At 58.5% G+C, this 17,684-nt stretch overlaps 1 protein-coding gene across 3 annotated transcripts in view; it reads left to right on the plus strand.

Annotated features, from left to right (window-relative positions):
- Positions 1–17,684, plus strand: part of LOC133353331 (polycystin-1-like protein 2) — a 48,833-nt gene that overhangs the window by 5,495 nt on the left and 25,654 nt on the right. The window contains exons 1-25 of one of the 3 annotated variants that reach the window (XM_061569480.1): positions 1,386–1,536; positions 3,083–3,315; positions 4,479–4,744; positions 5,308–5,452; positions 6,274–6,495; positions 6,884–6,969; positions 7,361–7,548; positions 8,270–8,739; positions 9,074–9,263; positions 10,284–10,404; positions 10,585–10,714; positions 10,809–11,000; positions 11,107–11,252; positions 12,370–12,540; positions 12,796–12,921; positions 13,040–13,234; positions 13,914–14,032; positions 14,443–14,557; positions 15,223–15,360; positions 15,786–16,020; positions 16,275–16,400; positions 16,506–16,594; positions 16,759–16,989; positions 17,148–17,249; positions 17,363–17,541. In XM_061569480.1, coding sequence (XP_061425464.1) covers positions 4,580–4,744; positions 5,308–5,452; positions 6,274–6,495; positions 6,884–6,969; positions 7,361–7,548; positions 8,270–8,739; positions 9,074–9,263; positions 10,284–10,404; positions 10,585–10,714; positions 10,809–11,000; positions 11,107–11,252; positions 12,370–12,540; positions 12,796–12,921; positions 13,040–13,234; positions 13,914–14,032; positions 14,443–14,557; positions 15,223–15,360; positions 15,786–16,020; positions 16,275–16,400; positions 16,506–16,594; positions 16,759–16,989; positions 17,148–17,249; positions 17,363–17,541 — 3,881 coding nt within the window. In that variant the 5' untranslated portion in view covers positions 1,386–1,536; positions 3,083–3,315; positions 4,479–4,579. Of the gene's footprint in view, positions 1–1,385; positions 1,537–3,082; positions 3,316–4,478; positions 4,745–5,307; positions 5,453–6,273; positions 6,496–6,883; positions 6,970–7,360; positions 7,549–8,269; positions 8,740–9,073; positions 9,264–10,283; positions 10,405–10,584; positions 10,715–10,808; positions 11,001–11,106; positions 11,253–12,369; positions 12,541–12,795; positions 12,922–13,039; positions 13,235–13,913; positions 14,033–14,442; positions 14,558–15,222; positions 15,361–15,785; positions 16,021–16,274; positions 16,401–16,505; positions 16,595–16,758; positions 16,990–17,147; positions 17,250–17,362; positions 17,542–17,684 lie in introns of those variants that run through there. The other 2 variants (XM_061569479.1, XM_061569478.1) reach the window with 2 other exon arrangements.

Consider the following 17,684-nt stretch of genomic DNA (forward strand, 5'->3'; position numbering starts at 1 on the left):
CAACACAACAACAACAACACGGCAACAACACAACACGGCAACAACACAACAACACGGCAACAACACGGCAACACGGCAACAACACAACACGGCAACAACACGGCAACAACACAACACGGCAACAACACGGCAACAACACAACAACAACACGGCAACAACACAACAACAACACGGCAACAACACAACAACAACACGGCAACAACACGGCAACAACAACAACAACACGGCAACAACACAACAACACGGCAACAACACAACAACAACACGGCAACAACACGGCAACAACACAACAACACGGCAACAACAGGGCAACAACACAACAACAACACAACAACAACACGGCAACAACACAACAACACGGCAACAACAGGGCAACAACACAACAACAACACAACAATACGGCAACAACACAACAACACGGCAACAACACGGAAACAACACAACAACACGGCAACAACACGGCAACAACACAACAACACGGCAACAACACGGCAACAACACAACAACAACACAACAACAACACGGCAACAACACAACAACAACAACACGGCAACAACACAACACGGCAACAACACAACAACACAACAACACGGCAACACGGCAACAACACAACACGGCAACAACACGGCAACAACACAACACGGCAACAACACGGCAACAACACAACAACAACACGGCAACAACACAACAACAACACGGCAACAACACAACAACAACACGGCAACAACACGGCAACAACAACAACACGGCAACAACACAACAACAACACGGCAACAACACAACAACAACACGGCAACAACACAACAACAACACGGCAACAACACGGCAACAACAACAACAACACGGCAACAACACAACAACAACACGGCAACAACACAACAACAACACGGCAACAACACGGCAACAACACAACAACACGGCAACAACAGGGCAACAACACAACAACAACACAACAACAACACGGCAACAACACAACAACACGGCAACAACAGGGCAACAACACAACAACAACACAACAATACGGCAACAACACAACAACACGGCAACAACACGGAAACAACACAACAACACGGCAACAACACGGCAACAACACAACAACACGGCAACAACACGGCAACAACACAACAACAACACAACAACAACACGGCAACAACACAACAACACGGCAACAACACGGCAACAACACGGCAACAACACAACAACACGGCAACAACACGGCAACAACACAACAACACGGCAACAACACGGCAACAACAGGGCAACAACACGGCAACAACACGGCAACAACACAACAACACGGCAACAACACAACAACACGGCAACAACAGGGCAACAACACAACAACAACACAACAACAACACGGCAACAACACAACAACACGGCAACAACACGGCAACAACACAACAACACAACAACAACACGGCAACAACACGGGGTAGCAGCGAGGCAACATGGCAACATTTTAGCAACACGGCACAACAACAACAACATCATAACACGGTGAATCACGGCGACATGGTACAGCTACAAAGCAAAGTAGGTCAACTAAACAGCACAACACAGCAATGCGCGTGTGCGTGTGTGTGTCCACGTTTGTGTGTGTGCGTGAGTGTGTGTCCACGTGTGGTTGTGACGCCCTGTGTGTGTAGTGTGTGTAGGGTGTGTGTAGGGTGTGTGTGACGCCGTGTGTGTGTAGGGTGTGTGTAGTGTGTGTGTGTAGGGTGTGTGTGTGACGCCCTGTGTGTGTGTAGAGTCACTAGGGTGTGTGTGTATGTGACTCCCTGTGTGTGTGTGTAGGGTGTGTGTGTAGGGTGTGTGTAGGGTGTGTGTGTAGTGTGTGTGTGTAGGGTGTGTGTGACGCCCTGTGTGCGTAGTGTGTGTAGGGTGTGTGTAGGGTGTGTGTGACGCCGTGTGTGTGTAGGGTGTGTGTGTGTAGGGTGTGTGTAGGGTGTGTGTGTGACGCCCTGTGTGTGTGTAGAGTCACTAGGGTGTGTGTGTATGTGACTCCCTGTGTGTGTGTGTAGGGTGTGTGTGTAGGGTGTGTGTAGGGTGTGTGTAGGGTGTGTGTAGGGTGTGTGTAGGGGGTGTGTGTAGGGTGTGTGTAGGGTGTGTGTAGGGGGTGTGTGTAGGGTGTGTTTAGGGTGTGTGTAGGGGGTGTGTGTAGGGTGTGTGTGTGTAGGGTGTGTAGGGTGTGTGTAGGGTGTGTGTAGGGGTGTGTAGGGGGTGTGTGTAGGGTGTGTGTAGGGTGTGTGTAGGGTTGTGTGTAGGGTGTGTGTAGGGTGTGTGTAGGGGGTGTTGTGTTAGGGTGTGTGTGTGTATTGTAGGGTGTGTGTAGGGGTGTGTAGGGTGTGTGTAGGGGTGGTTTCGGGGTGTGTGTGAGTGGGTGTGTAGGGCTGTGTGTAGGGTGTTGTGTAGGGTAGTGTGTGTAGGGTGTGTGGTGTCTAGGGTGTGTGTTTGTAGGGTGTGTTTAGGGCTGTGTGTAGGGTGTGTGTAGGGTGTGTGTAGGGTCGTGTTGTGTGTGAGGGTGTGTGTATGGTGTGTGTAGGGTGTGTAGGGTGTTGTGTAGGGTTGTGTGTAGGGTGTGTGTAGGGGCTTGTGTAGGGTTGTGTAGGGGTGTGTGTAGGGTTGTGTGTTTGTAGGTTGTGTGTAGGGTGTGTGTCGGGTGTGTGTTGTAGGGGAGTGTGCATGGTGTGATTGTAGGTGTGTGTGTGTAGGGTGTGTGTTAGGGTGTGTGTAGGGTGTGTTGTAGGGGTGTGTTTAGGGTGTGTGTAGCGGGGTGTGTAGGTGTGTAGGGTAGGGGTTGTGGTAGGGTGTGTGTAGGCGATGTGGTGTAGGGTGTGTGTAGGGTGTTGTGTAGGGGGTGTGTAGGAGTGGTGTGTAGGTGTGTGTAGGGTGTGTGTAGGGTGTGTGTAGGGTGTGTGTAGGGTGTGTGTAGGGTGTGTGTGTGTAGGGTGTGTGTAGGGTGTGTGTAGGGGTGTGTAGGGGGTGTGTAGGGTGTGTGTAGGGTGTGTGTAGGGGGTGTGTGTAGGGTGTGTGTAGGGTGTGTGTGTGTGACGCCCTGTGTGTGTGTGTGTGACGCCAGGCTGCTGAGCGAGGTGTCGCACCGCTACTCGCTGCCGGGCACCTTCACGCTGCAGGTGGAGTGCGCGGCGGCCGAGTGGCACGTGACGGCGCGCCGCTCGCTCTCCGTGCAGCAGCCGATCAGCGGCTTCTCGCCCGCGCGGTGCCTCAAGCGGCCGCAGCAGTGGCAGGTGGAGGCGGAGTGCGTGGTGCGCTTCGGCCACGACTTCGCGCTCCCCGTGTCCCTGCTCGCAGGTGAGGCGGGGGGGGGGGCTGGCTTGGGTAGAGGCGGGCGACACTGGACGAGGTCGTTTTCGGCGACCCCAAAGCTGACCGCCCACTTGGCGACTCGCACACCGCCGCCCGCTTTGGCTGTAACAGGCTGCTTGGGGGGCAAGTGCTACTCGCGAGAGCCTATGGAGGCTGGCAAAGCACACGAGGGGGTGTGTTGCCAACGCGACGCCCAGCCACCTTTGTCTCCCTCGTAGTGATTTTTACACACAGCACCAGGTACTCAATTAAGGCTGAGTCGATCTCGGGAATCGAAGTGGTGTTGGTCGTGAGCGGGAGTCGAACTCAGGTTGACGATTTCGTAGCGCAGCGCTGCACTACCGCTCCCCGCTGCACTACCGCTCCCCGCACGGATGAGACACACACACGCGCACACACATGCACACACGCACACACAAACACACAAACACACACGCACACACAAACACACACGCACACACAAACACACACGCACACACAAACACACACGCACACTATATCTATGTTTATATTCTGTGTTCGTGCTGCTTAATTGTACTCTGCAGCCTGATCGAGCATCACAGACTTTTTTATTTTTATGATGATTACCGGTTGTTTATTCAAAAAAATCTCAGGACTCATTTTCAGGAGGGTCCTGCCAGGTTTCCTCAGAAGAGGGTGATGATGGCTACGTGTTTCAAAATTGCGTCATTTGCGATGTAACTTTTCTAATTTGTCAAGTTTGTACCGTGAGACTGGCACGTGATGTCCAAATCTTGTTCGATTGACGTCACGAGATCCCGAACGTCCACTGTGCAGCAGATGGTATATAAAGTGGTTTATGGTTGAATGCACCCACAGTAAATGCTTACCAGGGCGGGCTGCTGGATCTGAACCGTGTAGATCTATTCACCACGATTGGGCAGTTTACTTTTTGTATGAACCGAGCAGGATGGAGCGCTGATCGTAGAAAGGTTTGCCTGCTGGGTCGACTGCCGTGGCTGCTTTTGTATCGTCCGTGTTCTGCATCCGCTCTCACGAGGCGATCTGCACCGCGACCTCAACCTCCTTGACGGCCGCTCTGTCCGTACGACCCGGACGCCGAGACCGCCGCCGCACGGCCCCCGCCGGCACTGAACAGAACCCCCCTCCTCCCCACCGGCTCCCAGGGACCAACGTGAGCTTCCAGCTGGTGGCGCGCGACACGGTGCTCGCGAGCTGGACGGCGGCCGACGGCGCGGAGACGCAGAACGTGACGCTCACGGCGGCCATGCAGGAGCGCGTGGGCGAGGGCGAGCACGTGCTGCGCGTGCTGGCCACCAACAACGTGACGGCGGATGGTGCCCCCGTGCAGGCGCCGCTGCTGCTGGCACTGCGCCGCCCCGTGGGGGACCTCCATGCCACCGTCACCACGCCGCTCGTCGAGGTCGGGCAGGTGAGAGGCTCCGGCGCGCACGACGCGTCTCCGCTTGGTCTGCCGGCGGGACGGAAAATATTTCCGCGCCCGGCGGACCGCATCCAGGAAACCTCTCGCTGTGACGGAGCACGCTGCTAGCCACGCGCTACCTCTTCTGTCGTCGTTTACCACCTGGCCTCCTTCTCCAGGCGGCATATTGGAGGAACAGTCCCACCCCGGGCCCCACTCCTGCTCCCCACTCCTGCAGCTCTGCCCTTGCACAGCACGCATGCTTCTGCGTACTTGTGCGCACGTGTGTGTGTGTGCGCACGTGTGTGTGTGTGCGCACGTGTGTGTGTGCGCACGTGTGTGTGTGCGCACGTGTGTGTGGGGAGCGGTAGTGTAGCGGTTAGCGCTGTGCGGTACTAACCCAGCCATCTAAGTTCGATTCCTGCTCACGGCCATCAACAGTAACAATTTTCTGAACCAGTCCGGTGCCTCCCCTTGGTCAACTCAGCCTCAAATAGTGGTCATCGCTACTCGGGATACAAAGTCTATTAAGGCTACTCGCGGGATCTCTTGTCTTCGTCTTGTGTGTGTAGGAGATGCAGGTGGAGGTGCGTGTGGAGGCTGGCACCCCAGAGCGTGTGCTGTTCGAGCTTCTGGGAGTGAAGGGACTCGTTTCGGAAGAGAGGGAGGCGGCTAATGCCAGCCACGCGATCTACCGCATCCCCGTCAGCCAGCAAGGTGGCACAGACACACACCCAGACTGACGCGCACACACGCACACTTTCCTACACCAACAGACTCACCCGAAGCCACCAAAATCCTACCAGTTTCCCACCCAGACTCACCCAAAGCCACGCAGACTAACTCACACTGAGCCAGACTAATATGTGGATATGATTTGGCAAAAATGGCTGCACTGGGTGGGACGCACGCAGGGATGGGTGAGGGCCCGTGGAGCGGTCCCCACGGGTCCTGCGACTTAGGGCCAGGACCTCACAGCGGGTGGTGGGAGACCGTGAGGCAGATCTCGGAGGTCGCCGCGTATCTACCTTGTAGTAGCAGCAGCAGCAGCAGCTGTGAGATCTGGCGGAGAGGACAATGCGCTGATTACACAGAGTGATTACACAGAGTGTAATCAGCGCAAATTGTCCTTGCAGGACTGGAACGCTTGATGTGTACTTGTCTGTGCAAGTTTGTTTGCATGTAAATGTTCATGAGCTTGTTTGTGTGAATGTGTGTGTGTGTAAGGGGGAGCGGTAGTGTAGCCGTTAGCGCACTGTGCTACCAACCCGGCGATCCGAGTTCGGATCCCGCTGATAGCCAACACAAGTGATGATTATCTGAACCGGTCCTGGGCCTCCTCTAGGTCGACTCGGCCTCAAATGAGTGCCTGGTTCTGTCTGCAAACATCAACACTGGAGAGACAAAGGCGGCTGGGCGTGGTACTGGCCACATCACCCTCTCGTGCACCGTATCGGCCTTCATAAGATCTCACTAACAGCAATTGCCCCAACGGCCTGTGTGGGTTACACGGGGGTCTTTGTGTACGTGTGCGACAGATGTGTTCTCGGTGCGCGTCACGGTAAGCGACCGCTTTGCCAACGTGTCGGCGCTCGCCGGGAACGTGACGAGTGTTTGGGGCGTCGCCGAGCTATCTCTGGACGCGACGCTGACCGTCACGGCCCCTCCGGGCCGCGCCGTGTTCCGTGCGACTGCCCGTGACCGGGACCACCTGCCCCCCGACGTTCGCTACAGCGCCGACTTTGGGGACGGTCGCGCAGGTGAGCACGACACCCTGGAGCGGTGAGGGTGGCGTGGGGTTTTCCTGACTCATCTCATCTCTGGGGTGACTCGCTCACCCACTCCTTATTCTCACACGTCAATCATCGATTACAATCTATTGTTACGCTCACGTTAAATGCTCCGAGGATCACTCGTAAGAATCGCGTTTGAATGACCGGCGTTAGTTATGTGCGGATGTGCCTTTCGGTTAATGAAAGGAAGCAGGACGGAACAAATGCATGCATAACATCTGTAGCAATGAAGTCGCCCTGAATCATGACAACTCGTAGATTTACTGCGGTGATTGGTCGACGAACGTCACTGCTCAACCATGGCCGCGTAGTAACGGAGCGATGTGGCTGATGCATTCTGGGTCGCCTGTGCCAGGTTCCAGTCAACTGAGGGACCTGCAGATCCGGCACGTTTATCGACAACCAGGGACCTACCTCGCCCAGTTCAACCTGAGCAACCAGGCACGCCCTGTCCGCACATGCACCCTGCACCTTACACCCTGCACCCTCCACCCAGCACTCAGCACCCTCCACCCTGCACCCTCACCCTGCACCACAGTGTTATCTTATATACAGGGTGCATGCACTGTGTGTGTAATGTAACTGAGGAATGTCTCTCATGTTATTGACGGTGTAGGTGAGAATTGTGTCTCTCTGGGTGTGACGCTGTAGGTGAGCGCGGTGAGTGTGGTGACGGGTTGTGATGCTCTAGGTGAGCGCGGTGAGTGTGGTGCCGGGTTGTGACGCTCTAGGTGAGACTCGTCTCTCTGGGTGTGACGCTGTAGGTGAGACTCGTCTCTCTGGGTGTGATGCTGTAGGTGAGACTCGTCTCTCTCTGGGTGTGACGCTCTAGGTGAGCGCGGAGTCGCTGGAGGTGAGGGTGCACGTGGAGCCGGGCGAGGGGGCCGACTGTGGGATGGTGGGAGTTGCAATCGCGGGGGGCGCAGCCGCGCGCGCTGACGCTCTCCCCCACGCGCTGTGGCGGCCACTCACTCTCCGTGCCATCGTCACGGCCAATTGCAGCCGCACCGCCTCACTGCGGTAAGCCGCAGGCACTCGTTCCCTTCAGCCGTGATGGCTGCAGTCACCCCGGATCACTTCAAGTTGCACGAGCGTCACTGTGGCCAAAGCCGCCAATGCCACCACCACATCTCCTCACCAGCACTCCCTCCCCTGCGCCAGATCTCACAGCTGCTCCTGCAGGGTAGAGACGCCGCGACCTCCGACGTCTGCCCTCACAGTCTCCCACCGAATCGTATTTACAGCGCTCACGGCCATGTTCTCTTGCGGACATCTGTATTGCTTCTCCTGTCTTGCCACGAACTCCCGAGCATCAGTCTCAGAGCCCTGAGTTCAAATATCAGCGACTTCATTTCGGGCTGCTTAGTTCGGGTTCAGTTCAGGAATGCATATCCTCAAAGTACCCTTCTCTTTGCACTCGGACTCACGCCACTTCTCTCGCAAAGCGGGTTCCCCAGGCATTCACAAACCATACAAACCTGCCCTGCTGACCACCTGCTCACAGCGCCCCCCCCTCCCTCCCCTGCATGATGGACATTAATGCCTCGGTACACAAAGTTCAATCCCACCCCGACCTCCTCTCCTCCCATCCACGACTCGCGATCCGGCCACAGGAAGCCATGACCACCGCAGATGGCCATATTCACGTGGGCATTGTGGAGCCCACATTCTCAGAGCGGCTGCCAATGGAATTTGCATTTGACGCTCGTGACCACGTCGGTTCCTCGCGTTTGTGTTGAAGGCTTCTGCGCTACAAATGGCGGCTGGTTTCCATGGAGACAAATGAAGCCATCCGCTTTCCCATCTCCGTGGAGACTCACCACCCCGAGCTCACGGTGCCGGGCCGGACCCTGGCACCCGGACTTCACCGCGTGGTGTTCACGGCCTGGATGGGAGGAGGAGGAGGAAATGTGGAGGAGGAGGAAGAGGAGGACGATCGCTGGGAGGGGGGCGATGGCTCTGAGCCGCCTGACTCGGCACCAGACTTTGGCCGCGCCGAGGCGTTTGTGTCGTTGCGCCCAGGGTCGCTGGTGGCGGCTATTGTGGGTGGCGCGGGGCGCACAGTGAGCAGCGGCCGCCCCGTTCTCATCGACGCCTCTGCCTCGCACGACCCGGACCTGGGCCCCACGGCCATCGAGGGTCTCGCCGTTCCCACACGGAACCCCCAGGCCGTCGCTGCGCCGACCGCTCTCAACTTCTCTTGGGCGTGCGGTGAGTGGCTCCCACAATCGCGACGCCCATGATTACACACGACGCTCGCACCCTGTTAGCGGTAGTCACGCTCGCGCAAGTTTGAACGCGAATCGGCACGCTTAGTCACACATTTCGGCCAATGTACAGGAGGCGTCCGCCGAGCTCCGTGGCGTTGTGCTCAGGGAAGTATTTGAGCGTTCGCGATGTTGCTGCCCGTGGTCGTGAGCTAGAGGTGCACACACGGCGGTGTTCTGTGTCCCGTGCGCACGCGAACCGAAGCAAGGGCTGAATGGGCAGGCTTCCGGCCGGTTCGGACCGGGAGCCACTCGTGCTCTGGTCTTGATCCCTGCAGATGCTTGTGAACCCTCGTGCCTGGAGGCCGTCTCTCTGAGCCGCCCGGTTCTGGAGCTCCCCTCCGGTTGCCTGGTGGCGGGATCGGAGGTCACGGTGAAGGTGACGGTCTCCGCGCCAAGCAAGCCAAGTGCCGAGGCTGAGCAGATGCTGATGGTGGTGACAGGGGCCGTGCCAAGAGTGGAGATCGGGTAGGGCATGCTGTAGTTGTGTCATGCTTTGATTTTGTCGTTCTTGAAAAAAGCTTCTTACGTCAATGGGCTTTACTCGATAAATAAACTTCTGATTCTGGGAGGCACGGGGCCCATGCGGGGGGCACGGGGTCAGAGCTTCGAGTGTCCGAGCGCCGTCTCCTGCTGCATCGCTCCCATCCGCCCTTCAATTCACGGCCGGGATCCGCAAGGCCCAGGCAACTTTTGAGATCGAGGCCACTGCCAAGGTCAGATCCTCCAGGCTGGCTGATTAGTTATGCTGAACAAAGCTCGTGCTTTGAAACAAAACCGATAAATTGACTCTGCATAAACGAATTAACCCCTCAAGTCTAATTGGACCCCAACCAAGCGGTTCGAAAAGGAGTGTTGGCACACGCAATAAGACAAATGCTGGGAATTTCATAGCAAGGCAGGATAAGAAATGCAGAAGTCAATAAGAGAATGAGGCTGATGAGTGCTGTAGATATGATTGAGCAAAGCCGCTGTGCTGGGTGGGAGAGGGCCGATTGCATTGGAGCGGTCTTCACGAGTCCGGCGACCTAGGGGGAGACCTAAGAGTGGGTGGTGGGGGGAGACTGTGAGGGGAGATCTCGGAGGATGCTGTGTAGCAGCTGTGGGATCTAGCGGAGGGTAAAGAGCATTGGTGAATCATGGGACCTCCTTTGCCAGTACCAAAATATGAGAATAGGTTTTCCCCTTTTTTCTGGCAACAAAACAGCCGTGTTAAGATGTTAGAACACCAAACTGAAACCTTTTACAAGGGATCATGTCTGCATTAAACCACAATACGTGTGGTCTTTAGACATGTCATGAAGGTTATCATTACGAGATGTATTACATGTATCCCGTTTGAAACACGAGCCAAGTTCTCAAAGTTCCCGCACTCCGAGGCCAAAGGCAAGAGGTGAGAACAAATCCTGGAGTCGGCCTTGTGGCCTCGCGCGGCTCCCGGGGACCCTAGACTGCCCCTCCTCCCCAACGTGTCTCCCGTGTCCACAGCTGCATCTCGAACTGCGGGGCCAAGGTGATCCCGGGTCAGCGGCTGGCGCTTCACTGCACGTGTCACGACTGTCAGGGCCCAGTGTCCTACAACTGGTCCCTGAGACAGCGAGAGGAGCAGGTACAGATGTTCGAGTGCGAATAGAGAGACGTCGTGTGTGGAGACCTGGGTCCGTGTTAATTGATGGAAACCTGGGTCAGGGTTAACTCACGGAGACTCCTCTTCAGCGAGCCATCGCCACGCGTTGCACAAATGCCACGGTGCAATTACGGAGACTGTATGGTGGTTGTGGATGCTTAGGATGCAGCACTGGTGGAACGGGATGTGGACTGGGCAGCGGCGAGCACCACGGGACGGGAGCAGCCGTACCTCGTGTTCACACCGGGAGCTCTGAGCAACCACACGGGAAACGGCATCATCCGGGTCACAGGTGAGACCCCACCTCGTGCTCCTGCGTGCTCCTGCGTGCCGCTGCTTGCTCCTACGTGTTGCTACGGAGTGACACGTATCGCCTTCCTTTGCAGTGTCCAACCAGGGCGCCGTGGCGCTGGCTGAGTTTGCGGTGGTGGTGGTGCCGCCCCCGCGCCGCGGCCGCTGCTCCGTGAGCCCCGATGCAGGCTGGGCGCTCTCCACGCGCTTCTCCGTGCTCTGCTCAGAGTTCAGCTCTCCCGAGCCTCCGCTCGTTTACTGCTTCACCGCCGAAGACGGACACGCGTGTACGCACGCACGTGCACCCGCACGTACACACACACACTCGCACGTGCTCGCGCGTCACCTGCTCGCGCGCGCATGCCGACTGACGTGTCTCCTGCGGTGTCGCAGCCTCCCTGCTGCAGTGCGGAGCGGAGCCCATGATGGAGGCGGTGCTGTTGCCCGCGGGGGATCCAGCGCATGGCGGGCGCCTCCTGCTGCGTGTCTCCGTGACGGACGCGCTCGGAGCTGCGCTCTCCCAGCTCGTGTCGGTCACGGTGAGACGCCGCCGCTGCCGCCGCCCCATCTCGCAACACGTTGCCCGGTCTGTCTCCTTGAGGCACGTCGCCGCTCGTTGCAGAGGTTCACGGTTTAGATCTGGCAGGCCGCCCTGGTTAACACTGCGATTGTATTAACCACAAAATACTTTGGGCCGTCTGCTTCGCAGGGCATGTTAAAGATCTCGTGACATCGTTTGAAGAGTAGACCATTGTGTGCTGGCGTCACGATAAAAAAAAATACCAAATTGAAAAATTCCACGCACACTCACACGAGTGAGCGAGTGAGTTGGTAACCTTCAGCGTACTGGTTGAACAGTGTGGATGATGACATGAACCAGTCTGGTAAACCTCAATACGGGAGGAGGAGGAATCAACGAGTGAAGTTCATGGGAACAGTGACCATGACAGTAGCGATACAAGTATGAAGAGGAGCCCACTGACTGCCAGTGGAGTGAGCGAGGGACCGGAATTAATTGGTGCTGAACCCTCACCCTGACGGCTTTACCTGCTGAGATCACAGGTGGTGGGGTGAATGTGTGGTCAGTGTGAGGTTAGGGCCAGTGGGATCAGGATTTTTGTGATGAGAGGTGAATGGTGTGTGGTTAGGTGGGTGGCCTTTGTGGTGTGGTGGGGTGCGTGGTGTCTGTATGTATGCACCGCACGTAGCTAACCGTGCAATCGAAGGTGCGGGGGAAAGACAACAAACTAAAGGCAGAAAGTAGTTCTAAAGAAAGTAGTTTTCAATCTAGATGTGATGAGGTGAGTGACATGTGTGGTGAGGTCAGTGGGATGAGTGGGGTGGTGAGTGACGTGGTGAGTGGGGTGGTGAGTGGCGTGGTGAGTGGTGTGGTGAGTGGGGCGTGTGGCGAGGTGAGTGGGGTGTGTGGCGTGGTGAGTGGGGCGTGTGGCGTGGTGAGTGGGGTGAGTGCGTGGTGAGTGGGGTGTGTGGCGTGGTGAGTGGCGAGTGTAGCGTGGTGAGTGTGGTGAGTGGTGAGTGGGGTGTGTGGCGTGGTGAGTGGCGAGTGTGGCGTGGTGAGTGTGGTGAGTGGTGAGTGTGGTGTGGTACGTGGTGAGTGGGATGAGTGGTGAAGTGAGTTGTGTGCTGTCCACGTAGGTGGGCGTAGCCCCGGCGGAGGGTGGCGTGGGCCTGGACGTGGGCGACCCACTGGCGCTGGTTCACACGGAGAACGTGGGCGCCCTAGCACAGCTCACCAACGCCGTGGCCTCCGTGCTCAACCAGCCCAGCAGCCAGGAGGAGGGGGAGACCCCCCCGCAGAATGCACAGGTGGGATGGGCACGGATGAGAACACGAACGGGAACGGGAACGGAAGCAGGGAGAGACACAATGCCGAGCAGGCGCACACGCCGGTTGGTTCTGTCTGCATCCTGACGTTTGCTATTTCTTCCATTCTGTGTAATAACTGATGCATAGCTGCCTGCTGTGTACTGCGTCCTGTGTAATGCCTGCTGTGTGTTCGTCCGTTGTTCACCGTGCACCGTGCGTGCGCCGTGCGTGCGCCGTGCGTGCTGGGGGCTGCAGCTGAGGGAGAAGATGATCGTGGCGCTGGGCGAGATGCCGGTCCGCGGGGTGCAAGGTGCTCAGCAGCTCTCGGAAGCTTTGAGCCAGATCACCGCGCGACCCAACGAGCTCAGCCACCGAGCGCGGGTACCAGCGGCGCGGCCGCAACTCGCACCGACACCGCAACCCTCGACCGTGGCCGCGAGCGCCGGGGCTGCCACGTCACCACCGGCGCGCGTTCGTGTCGTGCGCGTGTCCCCGACAGCTGCGAGCCAGCGCTACGCTGTCCACGCTGAGCGCGTCCCTCCAGGGCGCGGCCGTCCGGGACGGGGAGGAGCGGGAGCAGGGCGCCGCCGGTATGGAGCAGGGCGCCCGGTGCCTCGTAGCCGTGGCGAGCAACATCCTCCAGGTCACCGGGGAGACGGCTCACGGCCGAGGAGAAGACCGCGACGCGGGCCAGGTAGCGGCGCATCTGTCCGCGCACGTGGCCCTCGCCCCACCCCCCTGTGCGCCGTGCCAGCCCTCGGGGGCACTTGCCCCAACAACCTGCGTGGGCTCCACGGGATTCTTTGTCTTGTGTGTGCGTGTGGCTCCGCGGTAGAAGGTGACATCTCGGTTGTTGAGGATTGACTCGGCCAATCGGCCAACTCGGGCCAATCCGTGGGGAAGTCGACAACAGCTCACCTGTGAATGGATTCACCCCCCACCAAAGGAATGTGGAATTTCCTTGACTGGCTCAGGGCAGCAAATCACTTTGACTCGTGTGTGTGTGGGTACGTACGTGTGCGTTCAATCGCGCGTGTGTGCACGTGTACTCGTGCATGTGGGGAGCGGTAGTGCAGCGGATAGTGCGCTGCTCTACAAACACGGCGATCCAGGTTCGATTCCCGCTCAAGGTCAACACAAGTAACGATTATCTGAACCGGTCCTGGGCCTTCCCGAATTAGACTCAGCCTCAAATGAGTACATGGTGCAGTGTATAAACATCGCCACTGAGGAGACAAAGGCAGCTGTGCATCGTGCTGGCTACCCACCCCCTCACGTGCCAATCCGGCCTTCATAGGTGCTCGTTAACAGCACTTGCTCCTCCAGTCTGTTAAGGCTATACGTGGGAACTTTGTCTTTGTGCGTGACTCAAGGTGTCGAGGCAGGCTCTGGAGGCCCTGGACACTCTGCAGGGCGTGCTGCTCTCAAAGCGGGTCCCAGGGGAGGGCACGATGCTCGTATCCACGCCGGCTCTGACCCTCGCGATGGACCGGTGCGTACCGACCGTGCACACCACGCGACCACGCACACCGCCCGAACCACGCAATGCAATCCAAAGCCTGTCCACGTTCGCATTAGACTCGTATATCCGTGTCTGTTTACTCATCAGCACAATAGTCACCCTATATATGTTGAATGTTCCTCTAACTTGATTTTGTAATTGTACGATGATCAGTCTAAAATAATCTACTGGAGCCGACTCGCGCTACCGGAACTATATCTTATTTAACACTGATTTATGCTGATGCAATATTGTCGATTTTTAATGTGACACAGTTTTTTTTGTACTGATTTCTATTTGCTTCAATGGTGGTTGACGTGGTTGTTGCAGTTATTGTGGTTGCTTGTGGTTGTGGTGGTTGTTGTGGTTGTCGTGGTTGTCGTGGTTGTTGTGGTTGACAGCCGTTCTGGAGACTCGATGTCCGGCTTCGCCATTGGAGGATCCCAGAGCTCGGAGGCGGCCTTCACCCTGCCCAGCGCGCTACCTCTCCCCTCTGCAGAGCCTGTCGATATCCAGGTGGCCCTCACCTCACCCTCGCTGATCAAAACTCAACAAGGGCAGCCTCACTGAGCGATATGGCTCTCTTTCAGAAGTGACCCGGCCACAAATGATAACTCGACCAGGTGACTTGTCGTGTGGACATTTAGGGCAGCCATGTGCTCTAAACGCGTGTTGATTCTAAATATGGAGGGAACAACCGGAGGACCTATAGAAAAAACCAGACGACCACCACGTGGAGAACACGCAAGCTCCATAGATGCCGCAGGCGTCAGGGTCGGGATCCAACCCACGACCTCCAGCATATCGGGCGAGGTTGTGAACATCTCGCCAAAGCGGTGCCCCACTCTCACCTCACCCGACTCGACTGTTGCGCTGTTTCTTTGTACGCTGGCCACCAAACGCTCACGTATCCATGAACCGGTCCTGGGCCTCCCCTAGGTCGACTCAGCCTCAAATGAGTACCTGGTGCGGTGTGTAAACATCGCCACTAGGGAGACAAAGGCGGCCGGGCGTGGTGTTGGCTACCCACCCCCTCGTGTGCCGTGCCGGCATTTATAGGTGCTCGCTAACACCACTTGCCCCTACAGTCTGCTAAGGCTACACGGGGGATCTTTGTATTTGTATCCGTATGAGCGTTTGTGTGCGTGTGTTCGTGCGTGCGTGTGCGTGTGTGCGAGTAGATGGTGAGCTTCGTGTCGAACCCGTTTGCCTGGTCGGCGGAGGGAGGGGAGGTGAGCGGCCCGGTCAGCAGCCTCTCCCTTCTCTCCGCCGTGGACCGCGCTCCGATCCCCGTGCACAACCTGAGCCAGCCCATCGAGGTGAGGGCTCCACACAGCAGCGGGGAGGTGCCAGTGGCCAATCCGAGGCATGGGCCGTGTATATTCCCCGGAGAAAACGTATTGAATATTTTTTTTTGATGTGAGGACCAATTTAAAACGTTTAAAATATCACGACTGCCGTCCCACCTCTTGGAAAGTTTCACGAGCGACCTTTGGGAGATGCCGCGCGAGCACTGGGGTCGCGACAACATCACGGGATATTCAATGTCCGCTGGGAAGCGGTAATACGCTTTAGTTAATGCACACCCGGGTATTAACCGGGGCGGCCCGCCGGAACGTCTGGGCTATTGCTCGGACCGCCCACGACGCCCCGAGGTGACGCGTGCGGTCGCGCACACGTCACCCCGGCGCTCGTGTTGTTCAAACCCCGTGCCATCGTCCGCCTCGCCCTCGCGCCGTTGCAGATAATGCTGCCGCAGGCCGCTCCCTCGGAGCCGAGCCGTGCGCTGGTGCCGGGAGACGGGCGGCTCACCCTGCTGCAGGTGAACGTGACGCGGGACGACCTCACGCTGGTGGTCACCGTGGAGACGGGCGGGCAGGCGATGCGCCTCGCGCTCTTCCTGTCGCAGGGAGAGGAACCGACAGAGCGGCGGCACAACCTGAGCGTGTCGGTGGACACGCGCGGTGAGGCACGGCGGGGTAACGCGCACGCTTGCACACAGGCGTGCACACACGCATGCACACAGGCGTGCACACAGGCGTGCACACGCGCGTGCACACACGCATGCACACACGCTATGCACACACGCTATGCACACACGCTATGCACACGCGCATGCACACACGCTATGCACACGCGCATGCACACACGCTATGCACACGCGCATGCACACGCGCACGCGTGAGGCGCAGGGTCACGCGCCGGCACCCCCCTCCCCGCTGTCGCCGTGCAGGCACCGAGTACACGTGGCTCGTGGAGCCCGAGGAGCTGCCGGGCGCCGGAACTTACTACGTGGGCGTGCAGGCAGAGCACGTGCAGGCAGAGCACGCGCAGGCAGAGCACGGCGCCGATGGCACAGGTGGGGGACCCGATCGGCACCGTGCGGAGGATGCCGTGGTTTGGGGGTGCGGGTTGGATGGGGTTTGTCTGACGCGGCGGCTGCTGCTGTTGTGTTTTTTTGCAGGAAACGCGTCGTTCTGGGTGGGAACGTTCGCCACTCGCTGTCTCTACTGGCACGAGACAGAGCGACGCTGGGCAGGGGATGGGTGCAGAGTGGGTGCTTCCCACGCCACGCTGCGTCACAGCACGGACCACTTCATCACCCCACGCCATACCAGAGCGCATCGCATCTCACCAGATAACACCTCGCCTCGCTTACCCCCAGCACGGCACAATACACCGCAACCGCACCGCGTGACCCGCTGTGTGTGTGTCAGGTGGGCCCCCTCACCACCGCGACGCTCACCCACTGCCTGTGCTCTCACCTGACGTCGTTCGGCGCGGGCTTCCTGGTGATGCCCAATGTGGTGGATGTGTCGCGCACGGCCGAGCTCTTCGCCACCGTGTCGGAGAACCCGGTGGTGGTGAGCGTCGTGGCCGCCGTGCTGCTCCTCTACCTCCCCATCGTGGTGTGGGCACGGCGCAAAGACCGCCAGGACCTCGCCAAGGTGCATGCGCGGCGCGAGCATGTGCGCACATCCGCAATAGTATCGGCGTGCGGATACGTGCAGATACGTGCAGCCTCTCGGAGCGCTTGTTGATGCGCAGGCGGCGCAGGCGGCATCCCTCGCCGGAGAGTGACGATCCCTCTGGCTGTCGGTCGCAGGTGAAGGTGACCGTCCTGGCCGATAACGACCCCCAGGCCCGGCAGCGCTACCTCGTCACGGTGTACACGGGCCACCGGCGCGGGGCCTGCACGACCGCCAAGGTGCGGGGGCCGGGGGTGGCGCGGCGGGGCGGTGGCGCGGTCGCGTCGGTAGAGGCGGGCGCACGTGCGCAGGCGGAGGAGAAGAGCGAGGTGTCGAACCCGGGCGTGGGCAGGTGACGCTGACGCTGTACGGCGCCGACGCAGAGAGCGAGCCGCACCTGCTGGCGGACGAGCGCAAGCCGTTGCTGGAGCGCGGCGGCGTCGACTCGTTCCTGCTCACGACGCTGGCGCCGCTCGGGGAGCTGCAGGCCGTGCGCTTGTGGCACGACAACTCGGGGAAAGACCCGTCCTGGTACCGCACCGCGCACCGCACGCAATACACACGGAGCGCCACGCCACGCGCACCACGCAGCGCCCCACGCACGTCTCGTGTTCTGTACACACGCGTGTCACGCCGCGTGTCGTGCCGCGTGTCACGCCGCGTGTCGTGCCGCG

Source organism: Lethenteron reissneri, chromosome 43, assembly GCF_015708825.2.
Source record: "Lethenteron reissneri isolate LAM-NWPU_2019-01 chromosome 43, ASM1570882v1, whole genome shotgun sequence".
NCBI lineage: Eukaryota > Metazoa > Chordata > Hyperoartia > Petromyzontiformes > Petromyzontidae > Lethenteron > Lethenteron reissneri.